Source organism: Epargyreus clarus, unplaced genomic scaffold, assembly GCF_041222505.1.
Source record: "Epargyreus clarus isolate Ecla_fem2 unplaced genomic scaffold, WU_Ecla_fem_2.2 ptg000016l, whole genome shotgun sequence".
NCBI lineage: Eukaryota > Metazoa > Arthropoda > Insecta > Lepidoptera > Hesperiidae > Epargyreus > Epargyreus clarus.
In genome coordinates this window covers 7,476,815-7,502,046 of record NW_027332224.1, presented here as the reverse complement: position 1 = coordinate 7,502,046, position 25,232 = coordinate 7,476,815, and the positions used below count along the sequence as shown (strand labels likewise).

The following is a 25,232-nucleotide window of genomic DNA, read 5'->3' as shown; positions in this document are numbered from 1 at the left end:
TAACTATTTTTCATGACATGATAAAGTATTGAGTATTACAAAAATTATAATAATTAATAGTTTAATTATGAAGGCAAACATACTATTGATATTAATGATTTGTCACCTTAAACAAGGTTGATTTATATATCATGGTAATATTTCATTTTATAACATTTTTTAATTCCTCTATAATACAAGCGATCCCATAGGGGCTGTTTGTTCGGGAAAGGATAAGTTAAATTTTGTGACATTCAAGTTTATATATTATTTGCAAGGATGGTACATTTATTTGCAAGAATTTCAGACATGACCTAAATTAATTTATAGTGTTTATTTTGATGTGAAACATCTATAGCCGCACGTAAAACCGATTTCTGGCGTGGCGACGCATGCCGTGGCGACGCCACGCTATACGATGGTATATATATACAGTCTATATGCAGTAGTGTGTACGGTGTGGCGATGCGTCGCCATGCGCAAAAATCGTAATATTTTATTTTATCATTATGACATATTTAGTTCCTATCACAATATGTTCTTTTCTGCATATTACTTTTACAAAATAATGTCGATGTTTCACATCTGCCAGGCGTCCCGTGACGGCTCACATAATTTTTTTAAAGTAACTAAGACTCTGGCTGCAATGCAATGCTTCTTCTCCATAACACCTTGTGAAGTGGTGGTAGTTGTATTGACATTCAAAAAGTGCTTTTTAAAGAACCTATTTTGAATTAAAAAAAAAATTATTTGATTTGAATTACTTTTTATAGTGTATGGACTAATACTTAAATATACCTTCGTATATATAGTTATTAATACAGGCTACTATACTCAAACCTAGGTAGGATTGAAATCCTATCTAAGGTCGGGCACAGCGTTATCCCTAAAAACTGAATTCTCTCGCTTAAAACAACAGCAGCGATACACTGCAATTACAATGCAGAAATAAGTGTAAAACCTTCAGAATTGAACAATGAAGGACTCCTTTCAAATATGTTTCAAAAATATGAATAAAACAAGTTATAATAAAAAATATTTTATTATAATGGTGCAGTGGTGTCCTGTCGCTCAGCGGCCAGCCCTCTGGCAGTCAGCGCGTGCAGGCGGGGGTTGTTCATCCCCAAGTACACGTGCTCTAGACTTATCACCGTTTTTGATGACGAACTGAAAACAAATATAAATACATATTGAAAAATCTGACTAGCTCATACCTATACAGCAGTATGAAGATGGTAGAACTCCTTGTTGGTCGAGTCCGGCGGCATCATCGCTACACCTATTTCTGTTATAACAGCAGTGTTAAGAGCTGCTGTGTTCTGGTTTGAAGGGTACGGTAAGGGAGACATACTTATCTGGTGCATTCCAGCTTAGTTCTCAGGGAAATAGCAACACATCTGTGACTGAGCTCAACTAGAACTCTAATCTCATCTGGGTTTGATTATGGATATTCATGGTCGGCAGTAGCCAATTAATATAAGGTGAACAGCCTGGTCGTCAGTTACTCCTATTATTGTATGAAAAGAATACAAAAACATAATGAAGAATCTGACTGGCTCTTTCTATACATATAGAAATAGGCTAATCGTGTATTGTCATCGGTTCTTGATAATTATTCGAAATTTTAAATTAATCGAACCGTTCTAAGTGGGTAAAAATCGAGTTCAAAGATTCCGTTACATACATACATACATACATACATACATACATACATACATACATACATACATACAGGTCAAGCTAATAAAAGCGTAATAAAAATGAATAATAAAATGCCTACTCACCCAACCCACACCGAGGGTAGGTATTCTAAATCTCGTTGTTCTGACAATTTCTTGGCTAGTGCACTCCGTATTAGTTCCTCCGCGAAACATTTCATTGCTGACAGGAGGACTGCGTGGACGGCGCTGAAATATATTATCCAATTATATTCATAAATACATTTCTAGCGTAGAGTTGTTGTGTTTCGGTGGAAGAGTGTTGATGCCATTTGAAAAACATGAAAAATTAGAATATTTGTGTGAATTTTGAATTGAATATGACATGACTTTGCCATCTATTGTCGAGGCATAAAGTGACTTATTGTGCCAGTACCTTAATTGAAACATTTAAAAAGCATATATTAATTAATTATATACAGTAAGCCTACTTCTTATTTTTATCACACCAAAGAAGTATTTCTCACGTGGGTTCATAAGTATTAACACTTTCTTTGTAGATTTAGAAGTACACCATTAATTATCTATACTAATATTATAAAGAGGAAAACTTTTTTTGTTTGTTTAATTGTAATGAATACAATGGCTCAAAAACTACTGGACCGATTTTAAAAATTCTTTCACCATTCGAAAGCTACATTATCCACGAGTAACATAGGCTATATTTTATATGAAATATATTTGATAAATAGATTTTGAGGCGGTACAAAGTTTGCCAGATCAGCTAGTTACTAATAAGTCAATGATAGTATAATGGTTGAAACCTGGACTTTCAAACAAAAGGTACGAAATTCGAAGCCCTATGCAAACTTCCTCAGATTTTTCAGATATGTGCGACAGTCCGTATTACAAATTATTTATCGCTTGCTTTTACGGTGAACGAAAATCATGAGAAACATGAGAGATCTTTAAAAATAAAAAATAAATCAAATGTCTTTGATGTCTACCAGCACACTCTTGGCCTAATCCCTCTCTCTAAGAGGAGACCCGTGCTCAGCAGTGGGACAGTAATGACTAAGCTCATTGACAAAGGATAAATAATACAAAAACTCACCTATAAGAACATCCATTGCCAACATCCTCATTCCTCAACTCTATACCGATATCCGCACACTTCTTCTCAACGTACAGAAACCTCAGCCTATCTTCATGACACTCCACTGGCAACACCGCCAAAGTCCCCAAATCCTTCACCTCCGGCAACACTTTCTTAACCACACTTCTCGTATCAACCACATCAATGTCTTCCTCACAATCAGTTAAATCGACACACTCTGCATTTGTGTACGGTAAGAAGTCCTTACTATCAAACACGGTTAACGTACTAACATCTGCAGGTTTGGGGAATATTTCTTTAATATTAGTTTCTTTTCTAGAACTCTCCGGGTCGTTCCAAGAAGACCATTCTTCTTTAACTGGTTGTGTGGGTATTGCTTTCGTTCGGATTGGATAGTAGCCGTGTAGTCTGGAGTATATCAGTATTTGTTTCGTCCGCCATATTTTCTCCGTTGAACCGAACTTGTCGTGTAGTATCTTGTTGATCAGCTTCGCTCTGGACCACTGGAATGATTTAATAAAGTTTAATTAACTTGTGAGATAGTTGCTAAAGCGACTTTATTGTTGCTTGAGCTACTAAACAGTTTGACGACCCACGTGGAGGACTACCATACCGGTTTGACACGCAAAAGGTCCGGTGTTCGATTCCCGGCCAGATTATCTGAATGATGAATTTGGATATTTGTTCGAAGTCTGGGCGTTTGTGTATTCATCTTTGTGTGTGTCCATAGCACCCACATCAATCCTAGTGCGCCTTACACTATGAGTGTAGAAAGCGATTTTTTAATTGTTTAAGACGCAGTTTTCGAAACACCAATTTGTTGTTTGAGAGACCCAACAGTTGGTGATCCGACATGTTTAATTCAAGTGTAAACCGACACAGATATCTAATTCGACAATATTGCAGATGTCGCTAGTTTTGCAAAAAAAGGGTACCAACAACCTAGCACCTCTGTTTTTTCAAAAATTATAAGTAGTTATCACTTGCTTTAATAGTGAAAGAAACTTCATAAGAATCATATGAAAACCTACATTCCTGAAAATCTTTAAGCAAAGCCTCTCTCTTAGACATATTAAATTTACCAATTCGCACTTAACCAGTGCTAAACAATAGTCTAAAGCTCACTGAGAGGCCCAGAGGCCCAGCAGTGGGACAGTACAAAGTCGATGACATTCAAATATTCAAAATTACGTGGGATTTGAACCCCAGACACAAGATATACTAATATGTAAATTACTATGCACTCACCTCAATATTTCTCCGTTTAGCGAAATCCAATTTCCAATACCGTTCTTCATTATCCACAACAAATGGGAAATACTTCAAATAATTCTTCTTACTCGCTTCCTCAGATATAATAGGAATCTTCTTCAACATATAATCTATTACCGTTCTAACGTTTGGCAATTTTGTAACCGCTTCTTGTATTGTCTTAACAATGTCTAGATCTTCTCCATTCTGTGATGAATCTTCTTCATAAGCTTCGTTCACTCTTTCTTCAGGACAATAATAACAATGATCATTTTCTATATGACTTAGTACACTTTGTCTATTTTGTATTTTTCTTTCTTTCTCTTTCGATTTTCGAACATATCTTAATCCGTTGGATTTAACAGGAGATATTTTAGCAGTTTTCTTCCCATCATACTCAACGGTAACTTCCTTAACCGCACTTAAATCTACATTCCTATCCATTTCTAGGTAATAAATCTTGCCTGTGGCCGGTTCTAGATATTTCACTATCCGTTTTTCTTGTGGTATATCTAAAGGCACTTTTAAATCTACACAATTCGTATCTTGTACGTCATCTTGAGATTCTATTTCAGTCTTAATTTGAACATCACTTACATTAGTCATATTTTCAAAATTATTTTTATTTGTCTTAACTAACATTTCGTCTACGTTGACTTCTGTTGTGTTTTTCGAGAAGAACTCCATCCAATTATCAGTATTTTCGTTATCAGTTGAATCCTCTATTTCCTGTTTGATGTCCATTGGTTTTATGAGGTTTGTGTTTGTGTTTGTTTGTGTGTCTGTTTGTGTGTGTGTTGTATCGTGTGTGACGTCATTGGCTGCGGGTTCCTTGTACTCGAATTCCAGCATCTCCGGTGTACTGTAGAGCCAGACGTCTACTATTGTTTCCGCACCTGAAAACATCATTCGGTTTTAAATGAATTTTATTTTCATAAATTATTATGAGGGCTTATCCTGACCACTCATCGGCTACTATAGCTTAAGCCAGTGTTCCGCAAAGTGTGTACCGCGACACACTGGTGTACCGTGATCATTAGTTGGTGTGCTGCTGAAAAATAAGGTTATCGTATAAAATTATTTTAGTAAGTAGTAAGAGGCGTTTTGTTTTGTTCATATATTTTTTTGGTTTCAATAAATGTTGATTAATATTACTTAAAAACTAATTTTTAATATGTGGTGTACCTCCAAAAAATTTAGTTTTCCTAGATGTACCTTGAACACAAAAAGTTTGCAGAACACTGGTTTAAGCAACCGGTAAATTAAGCGTTCGAGTAGAAAAAAAAATCAAGGATGTGTGAAGCCTAATAATCCGCACGTGGTCAGCAAAGTAGACTATGGTCTACACCTCCCTCACTATGAAAGCTAACCTGTGCCCAGCAATGGGTTAGTAATGGGCTCACGAAACCATTTATCGATTTTTTTAATAATAGTGAAAAAATTATCGAGCATGCAGTCCATCTGATGATACTGTTGATGATGATGATGATGGCTACTGACACCATCTGTAATCAACCCCAGATAAGATTCAGACAAGTTTTTCTCTGTTGCCTTTATTAGCCTGTGTTATTTATTTGCCTGTGTTAGAACACAGCAGCGCTTAACATTGCTGTTATAAGGCAGAAATGGTGTGGCGATGGTGCTACCAGAGTCGAACCACAAAGGACTCATATTATCTATACTAACATTATAATAAATAACCGTATATTTTTTATTGGATACTTACCTAGAGTCTGCAACCCAGTATAATTCCTATCTAGTTTGATCGTGTGTTCCACCGTAGCGGGTCTGTTTCTACTCGGTAGAGCGAAGTGGAGCTCTATCTTAGCGGGGAACTCACCCCAACCCCGTCGCGACACGTGGAAGGGTGGCTTACTGAAAAAAAATTAAAATAAAATGTAAATATAATTATGTCATTATACTAAGGAAGGCCATTAGTAAAACAATTTTGTCGCTCTTTGTTGGGATCAGTGATATATTAAGAGTACTAGCATAGCTTTGAAGGTGGTAGAATCCTCTGTGGTTGAATTCCGATGGCACCACTGTCACACCTATTTCTACTAAAATGTATTTTTCTATAATGAATTTATTCGATTCCCTGCTAGGGAAATAAATTAAAAAAAATCTATTACTGCAGTTATAATTTGAATCAAAATCGACTTCGTAACTCTTTTTGGTATTTTTCGTTAAATTTTATAGTTTCGGATTTGGTCCTGTAGGCCCATTTGAAAAATTTTAATAAACCCTGTGTACAGGGTGAATTTATTTCAGTGCCAAATTCGTAGCTATAAGGATAAGCGAAAAATAGTTAAAACCTCCTTTTAGGAGCTGAATTTAATAAAAACTAAAAGAGTAGTCTTATCTTCAGGTGGAGTCATCTGCTACTCTTATATTTTATTACAAAAAAGTAGCATCGCTAGATGTACTCACTGTAGGTGCACAGTATGGTGCGGCGCGTACGAGTGGTGCAAGCGCACCGTGGCGGCGCGGAGCACCCGCGAGGGGTCCGGGTTGGAGGCCGGGCCGCGGATGTACAGCAGCCACTTGTGCGTCGAGCGGTCCGCGCGAGAAGCACCCGGCGCGTACTTCGATGTGTTCCCTGGATGGAGGGGAAATTATGAGAATGTATGCCTTCTTACAACAAAATACAAGAGTTTGAGGCCCCATTGTAAAGTAACAATCACTAAAAAGTTAATAAAATTAACAAACAAAGTAGTCTAAAATAAAGTATGTGAGTAGATTTAATTTTTTCTTTTTATTTCAAATACAATCCAATGTTACATCTTTCTTATACTGGATTATGTTTTAAAATACTTTCTGGGTCATATAGTGTATTTCTGGGTCTCCAAAGGGGAACTCCACATGCCCTTATGATAAAGACAAGACTTCTACCTGGTAAAGATAACAGACCCAACTATGGCAGCCTTTTAGGCACCATCGCCACACCTAATTCTGCCTTTTAACAACAATGTAATCACTAAACTATGGCCTGATTTTAAGAGTGTGATAAGGGTCATACACTTATACCCAAGTATTGTCTATAACTAATAATTGAAGGTGGTAGAACCCTTTGTGGTTCGACTCCGGCGGCACCACCGTCACACCTATTTCTATCTAATATCTGCAGTGTTAGGCGCTGCTGTGTTCCGGTTTGAAGGGTGTGGTAAGGGAGAAAGACTTTTCCGAGGCATTCCAGCTTAGTCCTCAGGGGTAGCGGCGCATCTGTGGCCGACCTCAGGTAGGAATATCTAATCCTATCTGGGGTTTATTACAGATGTCCATGGGCGGCAGTAGCCACTTACCATCAGGTGGACTGCATGCTCGTCTGCTACTCTTATATTATAAAAAAAAAAACCCTCAGTGGTATCGTTGCATATATAGCCAACCTCAAATATAACTATAGGCTGATTCATAATTAGGTGTCCAAAATGTAAACAAAGGTGTTGACCTATCAAGAAAATATGTTTCACATGGTAGTTTCTTATTTTTGACAATATTAAATTAATGCGACAATAATAAAATAATAATCAAAATAAATTAAGATCAATTCACATTTTTTAATATTTATATTACCTCAATTTCGTTCCATACAGTAATAATAATAAAAAACAAGGTTTATGGTAGAAAATTAAAATGTGATAATGGTAACACAATCGGAACGCAAAAGATTTCTTGTGCCGTCATTTTTAAGTTTCGTAGCTGATGTTATTCATTTTGGTGATTGTAATCGAACTCGAATGTATTATCGTTTTCATAGCGCGCTTGTTAATTTGTGAATAAGTAATTGTAAAGTTTTCGTTTTTTGTTGAGTTTGTTAAAGTTTTTGTTTTTTGTTAATTTTGACAGTGACATTTGTTTGTTTACATTTTGGACACCTAATTTTGATTATGAATCAGACTATATATTATCTGGGAGTGAACTACACATGTTCTTCATACCTTGCAACTCAAACAACATAACTAATTTTAACATATGAGCTATTGCAGGATTCATTTAAATTATTCATTACACTTTTAAGCAATCTGGCTTTCTATTTTGATAACAATTCTCTATTTATTACAAATAATTAATATAACAAACATACCAATAATAATCCTATAGCGCTGCTTCATCTTATTCCTCGTGGCTTCGTCTATTGTGTAGACATCCACAATCTTGGGGTCTAGATGCCGGGGTACCTTCTTGGGCTTACTGGTGCCAGGGTCCTTGGGGACAGGTGGGTGGATCTGGACGTCTATACTCTCCTTAGGCTTGACTGGACGGAGGGAACCCACGTTTCCTACTGGTGTCGTGATGTTTTTTGATTTTACCATGGCCTGAAATTTTAGTAAGAATAATTTAAGCTTATATAAGAAATAGTGATTGCTGTTACGTCAGCTCATATTTATCCCACTGCTGGGCACGGATCTCCACTCAGAATCATGGGATATTTACCATAGTCCACTGCACAGGACATTTGAAGGTGGTAGAACCCTTTGTGGTTCTACTCCGGCAGCACCACCGCCACACCTATTTCTACCTAATAACAGCAGTGTTAGGCGCTGCTGTGTTCCGGTTTGAAGGGTGTGGTAAGGGAAACAGACTTTTCCGAGGCGTTCCAGCTTAGTCCTCAGGGGTAGCGGCGCATCTGTGGCCGACCTCAGGTAGGAATATCTAATCCTATCTGAGGTTGATTACAGATGTCCATGGGCGGCAGAGCCACTTACCATCAGGTGGACTGCATGCTCTTTTCTACTCCTATGTTATAAAAAAAAAAGAAAAAAAAAATGTGATTTGGTAGACGTTAATCAAAACTATTTTTATTAAATTATGTAGGATTAGTAGATGAGCATGCAGTCCACCAGATGGCTACTACCGTAATGGACATATATAATCAACCCCAGATAGGATTAGATTTGTACCCGAGGTCAGCCTCAGATGAGTCACTAACCCTGATAACTAAGCTGGAACACCCCGGAAAAGTCTTCGTTACCACACCCTTCAAACCAGAACACCGCAGCGCTTAACACTACTGTTATGAGGCAAAAATAGGTGTGGCGGTGATGCCGCCGGAGTCGAACCACGAAGGTTTTTTACCACTTTAAAAAACTAAGTATTTTAAAATCTGTAGTCAAAGGTTCGTATCTCTGGCATGCTGCTCCGATTTTTCAAAGAATGTGCATATTCGAAACTTTATATCACTTGCTAGGACTATGGCCTAAAGCTACCACATTGTGAGGAGACCCACACCCAGTCATATAACAATAACACACAACTAAAAACTACACTTACTGCTAACAAAGATAATATTTACATGATAATCCTGTCGTTTCTTCCTGGTTTCTCGAGTCTTGAAGATTTCCTCCAGGTCCACTGTCTCCTTGCCTAAGAGCTTCCTCAATGATGGATGGATTCGCCTCTGACCTTCGCGGAGTAGTGTTGACAACTGAAACAAAAAATAGGGTGTTTTTTACAGTATACGAAAAGTATAAGGAATACCGAAAAATACTACAGGGATGATGATGTCATATAAATAATAAAATTTTCTGTACCAACATAAGAAGGGCCGCGAAAAGCCAATATATTCGCTTAGGTACACAAAATATTTTAAACATGTGTTTTTAAATGTTGGTCATTCATCGGTCAGGTTTTAATTTTTCCAGATGTGAAATCTATATACGTCATCTAAATATCTGACTTAATGGGGGTTGAATCTAGAATCCATTGTGTGCGAGCGATATGGTTACCGTATGTCATGCAAAATTGTCATGAAACCTTAAACTTTATAAGCCCTTTCTAATTGAGTTCATTTTGCACATAGTTAATTCTACTTCAGTTTTATAAAAATAAATATAGCACCGTAAATTCTTAAAGAAAGAAAGAAAGAAACATTTATTTCAAAGCGGCACTACAAATATATATATATATATATATATATATATATATATATATATATATACATGCATAATATAAAATAGTGTTAGACTACTAAATTGTAACAGTATTAAATAATAATAACCATAATAAACATAGCTACACACCTCAGGTTTAGCCTGCACCTGGCTCAGAGCCTCCAGGTCATCTTGCAGGTGAGCGCTGCTCAGTTGCAGCTGTTCCTGCTTGAAGAAATTGTTCACCAGGGCATACCGCAGCTTGTGGAGGATGCGCCTGGCTGTCGTTAACCTGGAAACATGTGGTTGTACTGTTAGTGTGATAAGATGATTATCAAATAGTAGTTACATAGCATTGAATGACTGTGAAGCTGAACACTTCATAAGGAAACATTCTTGCCACATGTAAGAAACTCATGCCACAATCGTTTAAGATGTGCTTCCGAATGAGCTTCCTCCTGAGGTACTCCCGGAGCGCTATGACATGAGGCTCTTCAAAAAAGGTGCAGAAAGAGCTCTTATACAAAGCCAGAGATGCATTGGCGACTTCTCTGGTGTTGCAAATGGTCATAGGCGACGTTGACTACTTTCCATCAGGTAGCACGTCTACTTAATTGTTAGGTTAAATAATAAAAAAAGGAAATCACCTGAAATCTATACACATGAGAATTTTAAAATAAGGCTTCACAGAATTATTTTTTGTATTTCATATAGAAGTAACAGAGCAGACGAGCATGCAGTCCATCTAATGTTAAGTGGCTACTGCAGCTCATGGATATTTGCAATCAACCCCAAACATGACCAAATTCCTAACTGAGGTCGGCTACAGGTCAACCCGTCCTACATATCCGTACCATGCGTGAATATGTTGATATGTTGATCTACTGTAGATATATTTATGTACATTATTTTGTTTTAGTCATGATAAATATTAGGATTGTTTAATAATTTTAATTTATAGGGTGAATAAGTAAGTTAACGGGTCTTAATTACCGTACATACAAAACTTGTCAAATTTTAAAATAACCCTCTCACCAAAGAGTACAAATAGTTCCAATGAACATTGTGCATTTTCAACTTATTAACTTATTCACGCGTGGTACGGATATAATATCATAACCCACAAAAGTATCTTTTCGTTTTTATTGCATAAATTGCCTTATTTTAATGTGTTTTATCGACATGAGTAATGTTACAAAGCATACAATACCTAAAGATACCTGAGATACCTGAAGAAATGCAGATTTTATTCGCATTTTAGCATTTTCGAAACTTTGTAACACTCTCCTGTAAAGTTTTCATTTTGCAGTTACGATATTATACATAGGAGGGGTTGAGATGCGTGTCTACCTCTGAGGACTAAGTTGTAATACCTCAAAAAGTATGTCTAAATGTGCTGTTATTAGAAACAGCTGTGGCAGTGGTGCCATTGGAGTCAAATCATTGAGAGTTCTACCACCTTCATTTTTTTCTTCGTAATGTTATGATTTTAAAATGAAACTAGTGACACTATACCGATAGTAGATTTGTCATGGAATGTACTTAAAGGTTAGGTTTATACTATACTTTAATATTGAGATACTAGTATGTAACATTGATAAACAGATTTCTTTGCAATTCATTTAATTAATTCATTGGTACTTTATCCAGCAGTTTTACTTTTAAGTAAACAAATAAATGTCTTTTAGTTGGTCAATAAATTTTTTTTTTTTTTTTTTTAACTCCTTGTATCCTGCAATCTGCCTCTCAAGGCATTTAGCTGGAGGTTATGTGGTTACTACTAGGCATGCATGGTTTACGCCCAGTGGCGCACCCATTTATAAGTGTATCCTTGTAGGCAATTTCTAAGAAGGGAGAAGGTCCTGGGGAGCTCTCCTTTTGATGTGCTAGTTGGTCAATAAATAAAGTTAAATTATTATTGACAATTAATACTTATGCTATTGTAACCATATCTATAAGTTGTTTACATAAAGTCCAACAAAACCTTACATTAAAAAGTTTTTGAAAACTTTACTTGAAGCATTTTTTAGACAATTTTGAACTGAGTTTCTTAGGGTTTTAAGCTTTCGTTAGTCGAAGGTATCCAGGGATCCGAACATAGTAACGTCCTGGGCCGGAGATCGAACCCGGAAGCCGGAACTGTCTGACAGACAGGTGTGGTAACACTCCACGAGGTTATAAAAACACAAACATACCTCTGATCAATCAGAGTGACTTCCTTCTCCCTCACTTCCAGCTCATTCGCAAACTCACGACGTATTATTCTCTTAATTTTTTCCAAATTCTCCTCCACGGTCAGATCTGGAGCAGGTTTCTTCGACGCTGGCTCATGGTAATCCGGATCTTGGTATTCCTCCTTACTATCCATTGTATTCCACTGCTTTTAACACCTTTTAACACACACGAATAATACACGATTATACTAACTTAAGATCATAAGATCTTCGTAACTGTTTTATGTTTTACGTGAGATCTGCGCGCGAAATTACTTTTATATATTTAACCTGTCCCCTTTTCACACAACACAAATAGGCGCGGCTGTTAACAAAACAATGATTGAAAGCGAATTAAATGAAAGAAAGTTTAATAAATTTCCACGATTTGACAGTGAAAGGTCATTAACCGAGTCATTGCATTTTTTCAAGGTGGCGTTGTGGCGCTAATTTAATCAAGGTGCGGCTGTCAAAATTTTACGCCGTTACGTTATTTCTCTAGACGTAAATTTACGTTAGAGTTATGTATAATCCGTGCGTATAACACATATACTATGAGATTGTTATTTTTTAATTAATTTATTGTAAATGAAATCAGATATGACTGGTATCATAATCAGCTGATATTGGTATGTTTATTTTTTTAATAAAATTGCGGCTTACGACTTTTACGTCATTGCAGATTATTTTAAAAAAGTTCTTTATTAATGTGAACTGATAATTCCCTAACTGATAATAACGTCCAAAGAACACAAATGACGTCAATAATTAATATAACTGTATATTGGAGTATATAATTCCATGTTGACTATTATAATTTATGTTGTTTACAAATTGATAAATGCTTTATAAATAGTAATAAAGGGCAAATTGAAGGTTAAAAACTAGAATAAATAGGAATTACGTACATTATAAGATATAATGCATTTGTTCATCGTTACATTTACAATTTTCTAAAGTAAACAGACAACACTTATTATTTTTTATAATCTGTATCCAAACAGTGTTCAATAATAACTTTATACTCTGTGACGTTAAATAAAAAAGTAAAAAGCTGCTGACGAAACTGACGAAAGTGACTACTGCGAAAATTCCATTCTCTTTTGCGAAACATTAACGTATCTTTACTCTACTCTTTGTTCTGTAAACAAACGTGCCGATAGGTCAGTATCGAGCGTGATGTGAGGGCTCGGGAGAGCGAGCGCCTATGTCCGACTCACAACTGAAGGGCCAAGAGGCCATGCGTAGGTCATTCTTCTATCCGGACAGCAGTAGCGACACCGAGGAGTACAGGCGGGACAGTGAGGAGCGGCGGAAGCGGCTGTCGAAGCGTAACGTAGTGCGCCGTGTTCCTACGATGAAGCCGATGCCGTCCACGTCGCAGGACACGCCGCGGAAGGCTCTGGAGGACAGGATCACGCTCGTGGTGGACAACACTCGCTTCGTGGTCGATCCTGCACAGTTCACCGCGCATCCCAACACTATGTTGGGTAGGATGTTTAGTTCTGGTAAGTTTTTTTAATTAAAGTTGAGTTTAAGCTTTGTTTGTTTTTTTTTGTTGTTAATGCATTTCTGCCCCACTGATGGACTCGTTTGAGTTACGAGCTACTAATAGTAGCTAGCGTGTGGTCAGCATTGGACTAAGCTATTTAGATCATAGTCCTAAGCCTAGTGTAGATTGGTACACTAAACTTTGACAACTTTTTTAAGAAAAGTTTCAGGTGTGTTGATTTTCTCCCAATGTTTTCATGAGCATGTGGTAATTAATTTCTAAAACTCATTACTAAAAGTTAAAGGTGCCTTTGTTTCGGACCTCAGATCCTCTGAGAGGCTGTGTTTATATTCTGTCACTGCTTATAAATATTTAAATTTATGTCAAATTAAAGGAACATCATAAAAATGAATAAAAGAAAGCAAAAATCCCTGTGAATATTATTATAATCATAAGGAATCTAAAAGGAAGCAATATATAGAAAATACAGAGATTTTTGCTTTCTTTTATTATTTTTATTTTAGAAGTTGTCTCACTGAAAAATATGTGACTCATTTGTTAAGTGATGTTACAATGATTACTAATTGTTGTGTTATTGCTAATTATGGTGCAATTAAAAATATTTACTTAAAAACCTTATCAACAGGGTATTTTCTTCTTAATGACATTTATTAGTCATGTCCTACATTAGTCATATAAATTCCCTGATCATTACTTTTACCCCCCATTATTATTAATAATCAGTGTTCCATATTTTGCATAGTAAAGATTAAAATTTGTAATTAATAAATGTCAATATAAAAATGATAAAACAATTAAGAACTTTTGCAAACAATTTTTTTTTTTTTTAATATTTGTTTTATTTGGTAGCTTAAAAAGTTAATAATTGGGTTGATATAAGTGATGATCAATAAATATAAATGGAAAATGTATGATTATAGTAGAATTTTGACTACAAGGCAAACTTAACACAAAGAGTTTACTACTATTTTCTCTTGGTTGTCTCAATGGGTGTTTCTTTGTTTGGTATTTTTTTTTGTTTGTATAAAGTATCAAGTGAGTAGGTATAGTCTGCGTCAGACTTCCAGTCCACTCTGAAGTTGTTGCACACAACTACAAGCAAATATTCCGTAGCAACGTAAGGGCATACTAATGCAGCTATGTACCTGAGGGCGAGAGTGGGCAGCGGAAGATGCCTAGAGGGGTCCCGCGATCATCATCTTCTCGTTAATATTTAGAATTTGCTATTCAACACGACTCGTTTATATATTCAGAGTGGATTAGCAGTTTGGTGCGGACTAAACTTTATATTAATTATTATATAGACTAATTTAAGACTACTTAAACTGCTAAATAATCTTATAATGAAGGTGGTGGTGGTGTGACACTGCACTTCTTTATTTTATCACGTAAAGGGATAGACACATTGTTCTTGTGTTCTAGTTGGTATTTATTGATGAGACAAAAATAATTCTTTCTAAACTCAAAGCCCCACAATAATTGCTTTCTTCTTTCTTTGGCTTAATTCTTTGGCATGCTCTATAGCTCAATTTCTTTTTATGCAACCAAAACATACATCAAACCGGAATCGAACCCAGAAACTATTGCCTGACAGACAGGTACAGTGATTGCTTCATCGTGCAGGTCATCTCTGATATGGCAGTGTTTTCTTTTTGTTTTAATGTTTCTGAGTTTCTTTCATGAGGGTCTTTGCCAAGGGGTTTGGGTGGTTTATTATTCTCTTCTTCTTCTTATTCTCTTCTTCTTGCCTTACTGTGCTGACTTGCAGGTTGTGATGTAATTTTTCGTTTATGACGTACCATGGAGCATTGGTTATCATTCTTAGCATTTTATTTTGGAATCTTTGCAAGATTTCAATATTAGAATGAGTGGCTGTCCCCCATAACTGGATGCCATAGATCCAAGATTAGACAAAAATTTGGCAGTGGTTTTGATGAAAATCTCCAAATTGACATTATACTTTAATTTTGATATATTTTTAAGTTTTGTATTTTATTAAGTTGTAACTATATAAATTTAAAACGTGTATACCATTATTGTGTGCCCATTTGTGGGGGGAAAAGAGAGAAAATTAAGTACCTATTGTTACCTATTTTTCACAGTAAAGAATATTTGATTTGATTTGATTTTATGTTTTCTAAGCTCAATATTGTTTGTACCAGCTTAAGTTACTTTTTCTCTATCAGGCATAGAATTCACCCATCCAAACGAGAGAGGCGAGTACGAGGTCGCCGAGGGCATATCGGCCACAGTGTTCCGCGCTATACTGGAGTACTACCGCGGTGGTACCATCCGGTGTCCTCCCACTGTCTCCGTGCAGGAGCTGCACGAGGCCTGCGACTATCTGCTGGTCCCGTTTGATGCTAACACGGTCAGATGTCAGGTGGGTTTTGTGAGTCATTATTTGAAGAATATGCAAGACGTGGAATTAACTTCCTTCTCTCTTGGCGTAGAAGCGTAGAGGTATTCTCTTAGCTATGATGTGAGGCTCTTTAAAATAGGTACAAAAAGAAATCTACACAGCAATACATTGGTGACTCCTGTGATGTTGCAAATGTCCATAGGCAAACACTCGAAATTTTTACAGAGAATGCAGAATGGTCGTTGCTATAACAACAAATACTTAAAATAAAAATAGCTTTAAAATAAATAGATATTGTCATACAAGAAAAGACCTGTGCAGTTTTTTGAAGCTGTGCAGGCATAAGTTGAAAAGTCAATTCTGTTGTGTGACACCGTACAGCTCTTCATCGCCTTTAATCGATGCCAACGCGTTAGAACTGAACACCGTACGGTACACCGGAACATTCCTACACTATCAATGTCCGGGCACTGTGCAGGTTTGCCCGTACAGGTCAAACCAGCGCAGTGCCCGGTAAAATGTGCGGTATACTATAGCATGTATAGCTTACATTAAGTACATTTACAAGCCAACTTAACGTGACGATGTTAGTTATATTGGTGTTTTAATAATTCCCTCTCATTTTCCAGAATCTCCAAGGTCTACTCCACGAGCTATCCAACGAGGGTGCCCGTCGCCAGTTCGAGTGTTTCCTCGAGCGGCTCATCCTCCCCCTGATGGTAGAGTCAGCTGAGCGCGGAGACAGGGAGTGCCATGTTGTGGTGTTGCTGGACGATGACTCGGTGGAGTGGGATGAGGAGTACCCTCCTCAAATGGGCGATGAGTATAGCCAGACCGTGCTGTCGACGCCGCTGTATAGGTTCTTCAAGTATATTGAGAACAGGTATGTTTTTCTATACTCAATCTATCCATATCTATACATATATAATATTATATACATACACATTATCGATTATTATGGCCTTTTTTAAGTATTTCTAATGATTATTTCAGTATACAGAAACTAATAGAATTTAAAAATTGCTTTATGATTTTGAATTTTGAATTCTGTTTTACTTATGGCCTCAGAAAGTTAGTAAACATTGTTATAATGCATTTAATTTCATATGAATATATAAAATTATTTTGCCGACTACCGAAATGACGTCAAATTCGCTTTAAAATTATAAACAATAAAGTAGAGTTTTAAATATTCGATGGATTGACTGAAAGTAGAAAATCAAAAGTTAATTACAAAGTATGTATGAATAGAAATCAACATGCTTGTTTGCTACTACAAAATAAAAAAATAAAAATGACGATTTTGCGAGAAGTCGCTCTCATATTTCAAAAAGTATCTTATTAATTTTGTAATTTTAATTCCAATTGTTTGTCGATCTCAGTTAATCAATGGTACAAATATTTTACAGGGAGGTAGCGAAACAAGTGATGAAAGAACGCGACTTGAAAAAAATCCGCCTCGGGGTTGAAGGGTACCCCACTTACAAGGAGAAAGTCCGCAAACGCCCAGGCGGTAGGGCCGAGGTCATCTACAACTACGTCCAACGGCCCTTCATCCACATGTCCTGGGAGAAACAAGAGGCCAAGAGTCGGCATGTGGACTTTCAGTGTTTCAAGTCCAAATCGGTCACGAATTTGGCAGAGGCCACAGCTGATCCTGTGATCGAGTTGGACTCGAATAGAGTGAGGGAACCTGAGGTGGAAGCCCAAGACCCTGGGCCAGAGGTTCAGGAGGAGGAGCAGTGATTACCAGCCCGCTCGTCGAGAGCGGTCCTCAGGTTGATAATGGGAATGTTTTGTTGGTACCTTTAGACCTTCGGAGTGACAAGGGAGGTAGGGGTGAAGTGACATTGAATTTTTTTTTTTGTGTTTTTTATTTGCAGTATGTCATTTATGACGTCACGCGATATGACATGAGGAAGGTGATTGCTAATTAGTAGACAATGATAAAATCAGGAGATGTGTGTCTTTTGATTTTTTGAAAATTATTGTCAAGTTTTTACATTTTACATTATGAGTTCTGTGGCTCCATTTTCTCCATCCCTGTATTAACTTTCATGTAAAGTCCGCTATCGTTGTGTAAAAGTCCCATCTGAATCGGTTCAGTAGTTTTCAAGAATTGCTCCCATAGAAAAAACTAAGAAGTTATTAAAAAAAAATATTACTAATACGTTTTTTTTGGTTACTATTAAAGCTTATATGAGCTTTGTAAATCACAGTTAATTTGATGTTACAAACAGACAAATTTTATTCATATATATAGTGAAATGTACCTATACATATAGACAAAAATTATCATTTACTCAATTAAAAAAAAAAAATTTGGTTTTTAATAATTTAATTATGTACTTTAATTTATGAGACCGCATTGGTACTAGAATTATGTGAAAACTACTGAATCATTCTTGATGGGATTTGAATTTGTGATAGATAAACATAAAAATCGAAAATATAAGTTCTATGGGAGCATAGGTGGTTGGGTTTTTCCAAAAACTCCACAAAAGCAGTTATGAAGAGTGTGAATCTTAAAATGGATAATTTTTTTCATTTAGATAGATGAAAATATTTCTTTATATCACGGCGTGCGTAAATTGACGTTTTACGCACGCTTCGCGTGCGCAAAACCCCCATTTCCGACCCCGTAATATAAAATTTTATACAACACGCGGACGAAAAATGTTTTTCTGACTCGTGTGATTGCAGTCCTCGCCTGCGGCTCGGCCTGCAAACTCACACTTGTCAGAAATAGTACATTACAATACGAGGACGAAAAATTTTTTTCTGACAAGTGTGAGTTTGCAGGCCGAGCCGCAGGCGAGGACTGCAATCACACGAGTCAGAAAAACATTTTTCGTCCGCGTGTTGTATAAAATTTTATATTACGGGGTCGGAAATTGGGGTTTTGCGCACGCGAAGCGTGCGTAAAACGTCAATTTACGCACGCCGTGATATAATAGTACATTACAATACGAGGACGAAAAATTTTTTTCTGACAAGTGTGAGTTTGCAGGCCGAGCCGCAGGCGAGGACTGCAATCACACGAGTCAGAAAAACATTTTTCGTCCGCGTGTTGTATAAAATTTTATATTACGGGGTCGGAAATGGGGGTTTTGCGCACGCGAAGCGTGCGTAAAACGTCCATTTACGCACGCCGTGATATAAAAAATTTTTCGTCCTCGTATTGTAATGTACTATTTTGTAGTATAGAAGAAGCAGACTAGCATGCAGTTCACCTGATGGTAAGCTACTGCCCATGGACATCTGTAATCAACCCCAGATAGAATTAGATATTCCTACCTGAGGTCGGCCACAGATGCGCCGCTACCCCCGAGGACAAAGTTGCAATGCCTCGGAAAAGTATGTCTTCCTAACCACACTTCAAACCAGAACACAGCAGTGCTTAACACTGCTGTTATAACAGAAATAGACGTGGCGGTGGTGCCGCCGGAGTCGAACCACAAAGGGTTCTACCACCTTCAAATCATTATAATTCAAGTATTACGCAAGCACCAAAGATGGGTGGTATTTGATGGATTTACATGGAAGCCCAAGGTGGTTACGTCATCAATATTTATATCTTATACTAGCTGACCCGGTAAACTTTGTACCATCTCAAAATCTATTTATCAAATATATTTCATATAAAACATAGCCTATGCTATTCGTAGATAATGTGGTGAAAGAATTTTTAAACTCGGTCCAGTAGTTTTTGAGCCAATTCATTACAACCAAACAAACAAAGTTTTCCTCTTTATGATATTAGTATAAATATAAAATTCTCGTGTCACAATATTAGTTACTATACTCCTCCGAAACAGCTTTACCGATTTTCACCAAATTTTATATGCATATTCAGGAGGTCTGAGAATCGGCTACTATCTATTTTTCATACCCCTAAGTGATAAGAGTTGTTCACCCTTAACATTTTTTTTTTATATAGCAACACAACGTTTACAGGGTCAGCTAGCTTTCTCTAAATTTTTTTATAAATAAATTTAGCTTATGTGAATTACCCTCACCCCTGAGGACTAAGTTGGAAGGAAAGGAGGCTACCAAATTGTTTAAATTACCATCAGGTGGACTGTATGTTACTTTGTTACTAGAAACTAAAAAAATATGACTGAGGACTAAATTATAGTCCGCGCCAAACTGCTAGTCCGCTTTGAAGTTGCGAGCAGGTAGTCAAACAATATGCTATGGCGACGTGATTCATTTCTATATTCAGAGCGGACTAGAAGTTTTACGCGGACTATACAGCGTTGCGACTCGAGAACTAAGTTGGAACGCCTCTATGTACTTCAAACCAGAGTTCATGAAATTTTGATAGAAAATGGACATGTAATAAAATAAAATAAAATTTGTTCAGTAGATTTGTATATGGCTTTTGATACGAAAATATGTCTGTCAATATGGTTGACTATGTTTAAAAGATGTGAAATTTTTGTAAGAACTTGTAGAATTGTACTGGGAGTATACTAATGTATATTAGGCTGTTAATACACGATAATGTTAACGGAAGTCAAAAGTGCGATTTTGCGATTTTATTGCGATTATTGCTTAGTAATTTTTTATGTAATTGTAATAGTAAATATGCATGTAATTCATTTTTTAATAACTGTCGCCTATGGATGTCTGTAATCAAAATAGCAATATTAGTTTAGTATATGAGTAAAAGTCGCATAGTCGTACAAAAATTGTAGTAAAAATGTCGCTTTGGTATATTATCGTGTATTAACAGCGTAAGGGCATACACACACTAGCGTTTTTACGTTGGCGTTTGTTAAGCGTATACGCAGCGTGTACGCCGCGTTGTCACCACATCGTTTATTTCAGACCAGAAAATACTTCTGTCAGATTGTCCTATAAAAATATAATTTAAAATTTAAAGGGACTTGAACACGATTATAAACGATGTTGCGTAAACGCAGCGATTTTGCTGCGGATGCGTTTTACGGAGAAACGCTAGTGTGTACGAGCCTTAAATTGTAAGGTGTTTAACAAGGCAGTCTGTTTGGTCCACTGTTGTTGGTGTATATCAATGTTGAAGGTAGATTGAAATCGTATAGCCAAGGCCGGATTTAGAGGTCTGGGGCCCCAAGGGCACTGAAAAAGCTGAGGCCTCTAATTATTTTCCGAATTAAAGAAACCATTTTTTCGTCAAACTATAAAAAATGCCAATAAATTAAATGATTTTAACAAATAATGTAATAAATACGTTAAGTGCGAGTATTGGCGGTAAAAATACGAAAAAATACTGTTTGAAAAAGCAAAAGTTACTGATCAGTTGAAATTTGTTGAAACTTGTTGAAAATAATTTTCTATTGTGAGGGCCCCTCTTGTGGAGGCCCTGGGGCCCTACCTGGCTACCAAATCCGGCCCTGAACAACAAGGTCTAATACAATTACTCTAGTTACTTATATCAATGCTTCTGCTTATAAACGGATTCCTATAAACTCGTACATATTGTTATTCAATAGGTCGGCACAATATTCATAGTGATAAATATATTCTAAATTTACAGCTTTCCATACGTATATAAATGTAGTTTTGTTAATAGTTGACACGCGGTAATCCGGCCCTGTGTTAGTAATACCGTGAATATGTCGATAAGTATTTTAAATACATCTTATATATAAAATTCTCGTGTCACAATGTTAGTTTCCGTACTCCTCCGAATCGGCTTTGCCGATTTTCACCAAATTTTATTTGCATATTCAGTAGGTCTGAGAATCGGCTACTATCTATTTTTCATATCCCTAAGTGATAAGGGTTGTTCACTCATAACATTTTTTTTATTTATATGGCAACATAACGTTTCCCGGGTCAGCTAGTTATCTATAATAAATTGTGTTTGTTATTCTGCGTTTCAAAACAGTTACTGGGTTACCGCGGGTCAACTATACTATAATAGATATAACTTAATAGAAAATTAATTACCGTTTTTGGGAACTTAATACTACAACTAATATGGTCCATTTTAGATTATGACGTTTCGTGCGGACGAGGAAACGAGTTCTCACTATATTAAAAAGCATATATCTAAGTCTGAGTGTATTTATGTGCGAAAATACGTAAAAAGTCATACTTCTTTGGGGTATTAAATAAATCAATAATTGGCCAAGTGCAAATCGGACTCGCACATGGAGGCTTCCGTACCACCAAATTTGCGTTGGTTTTTTATTAGTATTTGTTATTATAGCAGCCATAGAAGTAGAATGCACGGGGAAAATTTTATACCATCTATCTATTACGGTTCAATAGATAAAGCGAAAAACTACGGTTTCTTGTACGGAGACTGCCGTTTTTTAAGTGTCTTTTTTTAGTATTTGTTGTTATAGCGGCCAACGTTACCTATACATACTCTGTGAAAATTTCAAGTGTCTATCTATTACGGTTTACGAGATAGAGCCCTGTGACAGACGGACAGACAGCGGTGGCTTAGTAATAGGGTTCCGTTCTTACCTTTTGGGTACGGAACCCTAAAAAGATAAGTACATATCGTATCATACTTAAAATTACTTTTTTGGTAGCCTTTAAAACATTTATGATATTTACTAGTTTGGCAATAGGAGATCGCCCTGTGGGCTAGGTGAATATGCCCGGACAGCGGCCGTGCTCCGACAGTCTCAGTCGGAGCTTGTATATGTACAAGATGTTTAGAAAACTTCGATAGCGTGATACAGAATGCTCGTGGCGCCATCGCCGTCGCCACACTAGCGAACTCTATACAACTCTAATTATAGTTTAAAAACTAAAAATCATGCTAAAATCGCACTAGAAAAATCGTAATCCTGATTCCTGATGATCCTGACGAGGAGAATGGGATAGGATTATTAAATTCGTGTATTGTCATCGGTTCTTGATGATTGTTCAAAATTTAAAATTAATCGAACCGTTCAAACGGTAAAAATCTTCGATCACAAATAAGAACTAGATACACAATCCCATACAAAAATGAACTTCAAAAGTGGCGTCAAACGTGTTTATAAAATTCTAAGCGACAGAATCTAAAATTAATGCAAAATCAACCTTATCACTATTATTTAATGGTGTTAAAAACTGCTTACCTAAAAGCAATAAATTTTTACGACATAAGCTAGCTGTCATAAGCTATCACTTTGACAGGTTTGTGCACCCAAATGTCTATTTGGGTGCTCTTTTCGTCGCCCCGTTTTTTGTCGCTGATTGTGTATCTAGTTCTTATTAGTGATCGAAGGTAAAAATCGAGTTTAATTATTCCGTTACATACATAAATATAGGTCAAGCTAATAAAAATGTGGTAAAAAGATGTATATCTGTAGAAAAACAGACTAAATTTTTATATCTATCGCGATACTATACACTCGCTTACTCGTCCGTAGTGAAACACTCTTTCAATCGAGTTGAAAATATTCTTATGATAGTTTTAACTAATAATAATATATACTTGTACTCGGTTCATATGGTTTTGTATTGCACGTTTTTGCGGAGGAAATATTATCTATATTTTTTTTTATATAACAAAGGAGTAGCAGACGAACATGCAATCCACCTGATGGTAAGTGACTACTGCCGCCCATGGACATCTGTAATCAACCCCAGATAGGATAAGATATTCCTACCTGAGGTCAGCCAGAGATGCGCCGCTACCCCTGAGGACTAAGTTGGAACGCCTCGGAAAAGTCTGTCTCCCTTACCACACCCTTCAAACCGGAACACAGCAGCGCCTAACACTGCTGTTATTCGGTAGAAATAGGTGTGGCGGTAGTGCCGCCGGAGTCGAACCCCAAAGGGTTCTACAACTTTTCGTACAAGTATTGTAATGGTGGTAGAACCATGTGGTTCGACTCCGGCGGCACCACCGCCACACCTGTCTGCCTAATAACAGCAGTGTTAAGCGCTGCTGTGTTCTTGTTTGAGGTGTGGTAGGGGAGACATACTTATCCGAGGTATTCCTTAGTCCTCAGGCCTAGCGGCGCATCTGTGGCCGAGCTCAGTTAGGACTAATTATGTGGAGTTGATAGATGTCCAAGGGCGGCAGTAGACACTTTCCATCAGGTGGACTGTATGTTCGTCTGCTACTCCTATATTATAAAAATACGCGTTCTGTGAGCCTGGACATTTAGTCTCGCAGTTATTATTTGAATGTAACCGTATTTTGTGATACAAGAAAGTTTTATCATTGAGTTAAGACATTTTCACATCAAAACGTGCAGTAGAATGCCAAGTGAACTGAGCCTTACAGTTTTAGAGCTAATGCTTTCGCTGCATTAAAATCTGGGCATTATTTAATAACATGGACGTGGTTACTGAATGGACTCCAAATGGGTAATATTTATGTTGCGATCAATTAAACGTGTATTGAGTGTGAGTAATTATAGAGTCTACTAGAGTATAAAGAGAAAGAGCCGAGGGTACGAACAGCAGGCACAGATGAGAACATCTCTAAGCGCGGTGTAGGAACAGTTAATCCAAGTTGAAATGGAAATAATTCGCTAATTTCGTTGCTTTAAAAGTAAATTTGGGCGAAATGTGATGTGAAAATTAAAAAAAAAGAGGGTAGGCTATCTACTTTTAGCAGCCGCAATCGACGATTGAGTGAACAAACACTACACACTGCAGACCAAAACCGCCTGTCGTGGCGATTTAACTTGTCTTTCGCTGTTTGTCCACGGCCACCGTCACCGAGCCGATACCGATAATTAATAACGGCGCCGAAGTAGCCTACATACATTTACTATAACATCTTGTTCACCGCACGACCGTCACCCGACCATCGTCATCCCGGCTGCCGATATTTCGAGTAGATCGGCGTGACCGCTAGATGGGCACCGAGTTTTTGTCGGGCCGATGTGCCGGCAATAAAAACACGTATATATAACTAATAAAACACGTTGGTATACATAAATAATAAAACACGTTGGAACTTTTCCATATACTGTTGTCACACATATCCGATATCGATCGAACAAAATAATCCTTCGATATCGGTCGCGGTGGACAAACTATCGCCGTCACGACATATTTAAATCGCCCCGAAATAAATCCCGTTCTCGGTATCGGCTCCGTGATGATGCAGTGGACAAACGACCTTCGACTAAGATTCGTTCCTGTGCCTTGGCATGGAGGCTCAATATATTAATTTTATTATTACTCGGAGTTTTAAGTCTGAAAGTAATTGTGTCGGTGTCTATTTAGTTACTTCATCCATGTAACTATTCCATTGTTAAACTGTATTTTAATCACTTATGTTACCTAGTGAGTTTAATAAAGACTTGATATAAAATTAT

At 37.0% G+C, this 25,232-nt stretch overlaps 2 protein-coding genes across 2 annotated transcripts; one reads left to right on the top strand and one right to left on the bottom strand.

The window, feature by feature from the left end:
• Positions 1 to 999: 999 nt before the first annotated feature.
• D12 (YEATS domain containing 2 homolog D12) lies at positions 1,000 to 12,687 on the bottom strand. The gene is made up of 10 exons (XM_073081448.1): positions 12,071 to 12,687; positions 10,026 to 10,167; positions 9,299 to 9,430; positions 8,090 to 8,321; positions 6,436 to 6,604; positions 5,732 to 5,880; positions 4,003 to 4,901; positions 2,752 to 3,257; positions 1,764 to 1,886; positions 1,000 to 1,146 (listed from the first exon to the last, which is right to left on the bottom strand). The coding sequence occupies exons 1-10, from the start codon at positions 12,241 to 12,243 to the stop codon at positions 1,023 to 1,025; spliced, it is 2,649 nt and encodes an 882-aa protein (XP_072937549.1). The 5' UTR covers positions 12,244 to 12,687; the 3' UTR covers positions 1,000 to 1,022.
• Positions 12,688 to 13,160: 473 nt separating this feature from the next.
• On the top strand, positions 13,161 to 18,111 carry mri (BTB/POZ domain-containing protein mrityu). Its single transcript, XM_073081500.1, has 4 exons — positions 13,161 to 13,596; positions 15,788 to 15,984; positions 16,593 to 16,846; positions 17,373 to 18,111. The coding sequence occupies exons 1-4, from the start codon at positions 13,296 to 13,298 to the stop codon at positions 17,707 to 17,709; spliced, it is 1,089 nt and encodes a 362-aa protein (XP_072937601.1). The 5' UTR covers positions 13,161 to 13,295; the 3' UTR covers positions 17,710 to 18,111.
• Positions 18,112 to 25,232: the final 7,121 nt, after the last annotated feature.

Excerpts from the sequence above, each read along its gene's own strand:
- mri (XM_073081500.1), top strand. The coding sequence starts at position 13,296 with ATGTCCGACTCACAACTGAAGGGCCAAGAGGCCATGCGTAGGTCATTC. Across the intron at positions 13,597-15,787 it reads GGGTAGGATGTTTAGTTCTG|GCATAGAATTCACCCATCCA; the intron begins GTAAGTTTTTTT and ends TTTCTCTATCAG. Across the intron at positions 15,985-16,592 it reads CTAACACGGTCAGATGTCAG|AATCTCCAAGGTCTACTCCA; the intron begins GTGGGTTTTGTG and ends CTCATTTTCCAG.
- D12 (XM_073081448.1), bottom strand. The coding sequence starts at position 12,243 with ATGGATAGTAAGGAGGAATACCAAGATCCGGATTACCATGAGCCAGCG. Across the intron at positions 9,431-10,025 it reads AGGTGCAGGCTAAACCTGAG|TTGTCAACACTACTCCGCGA; the intron begins GTGTGTAGCTAT and ends TTTTTGTTTCAG. Across the intron at positions 6,605-8,089 it reads GCGCTATAGGATTATTATTG|GGAACACATCGAAGTACGCG; the intron begins GTATGTTTGTTA and ends CCCTCCATCCAG.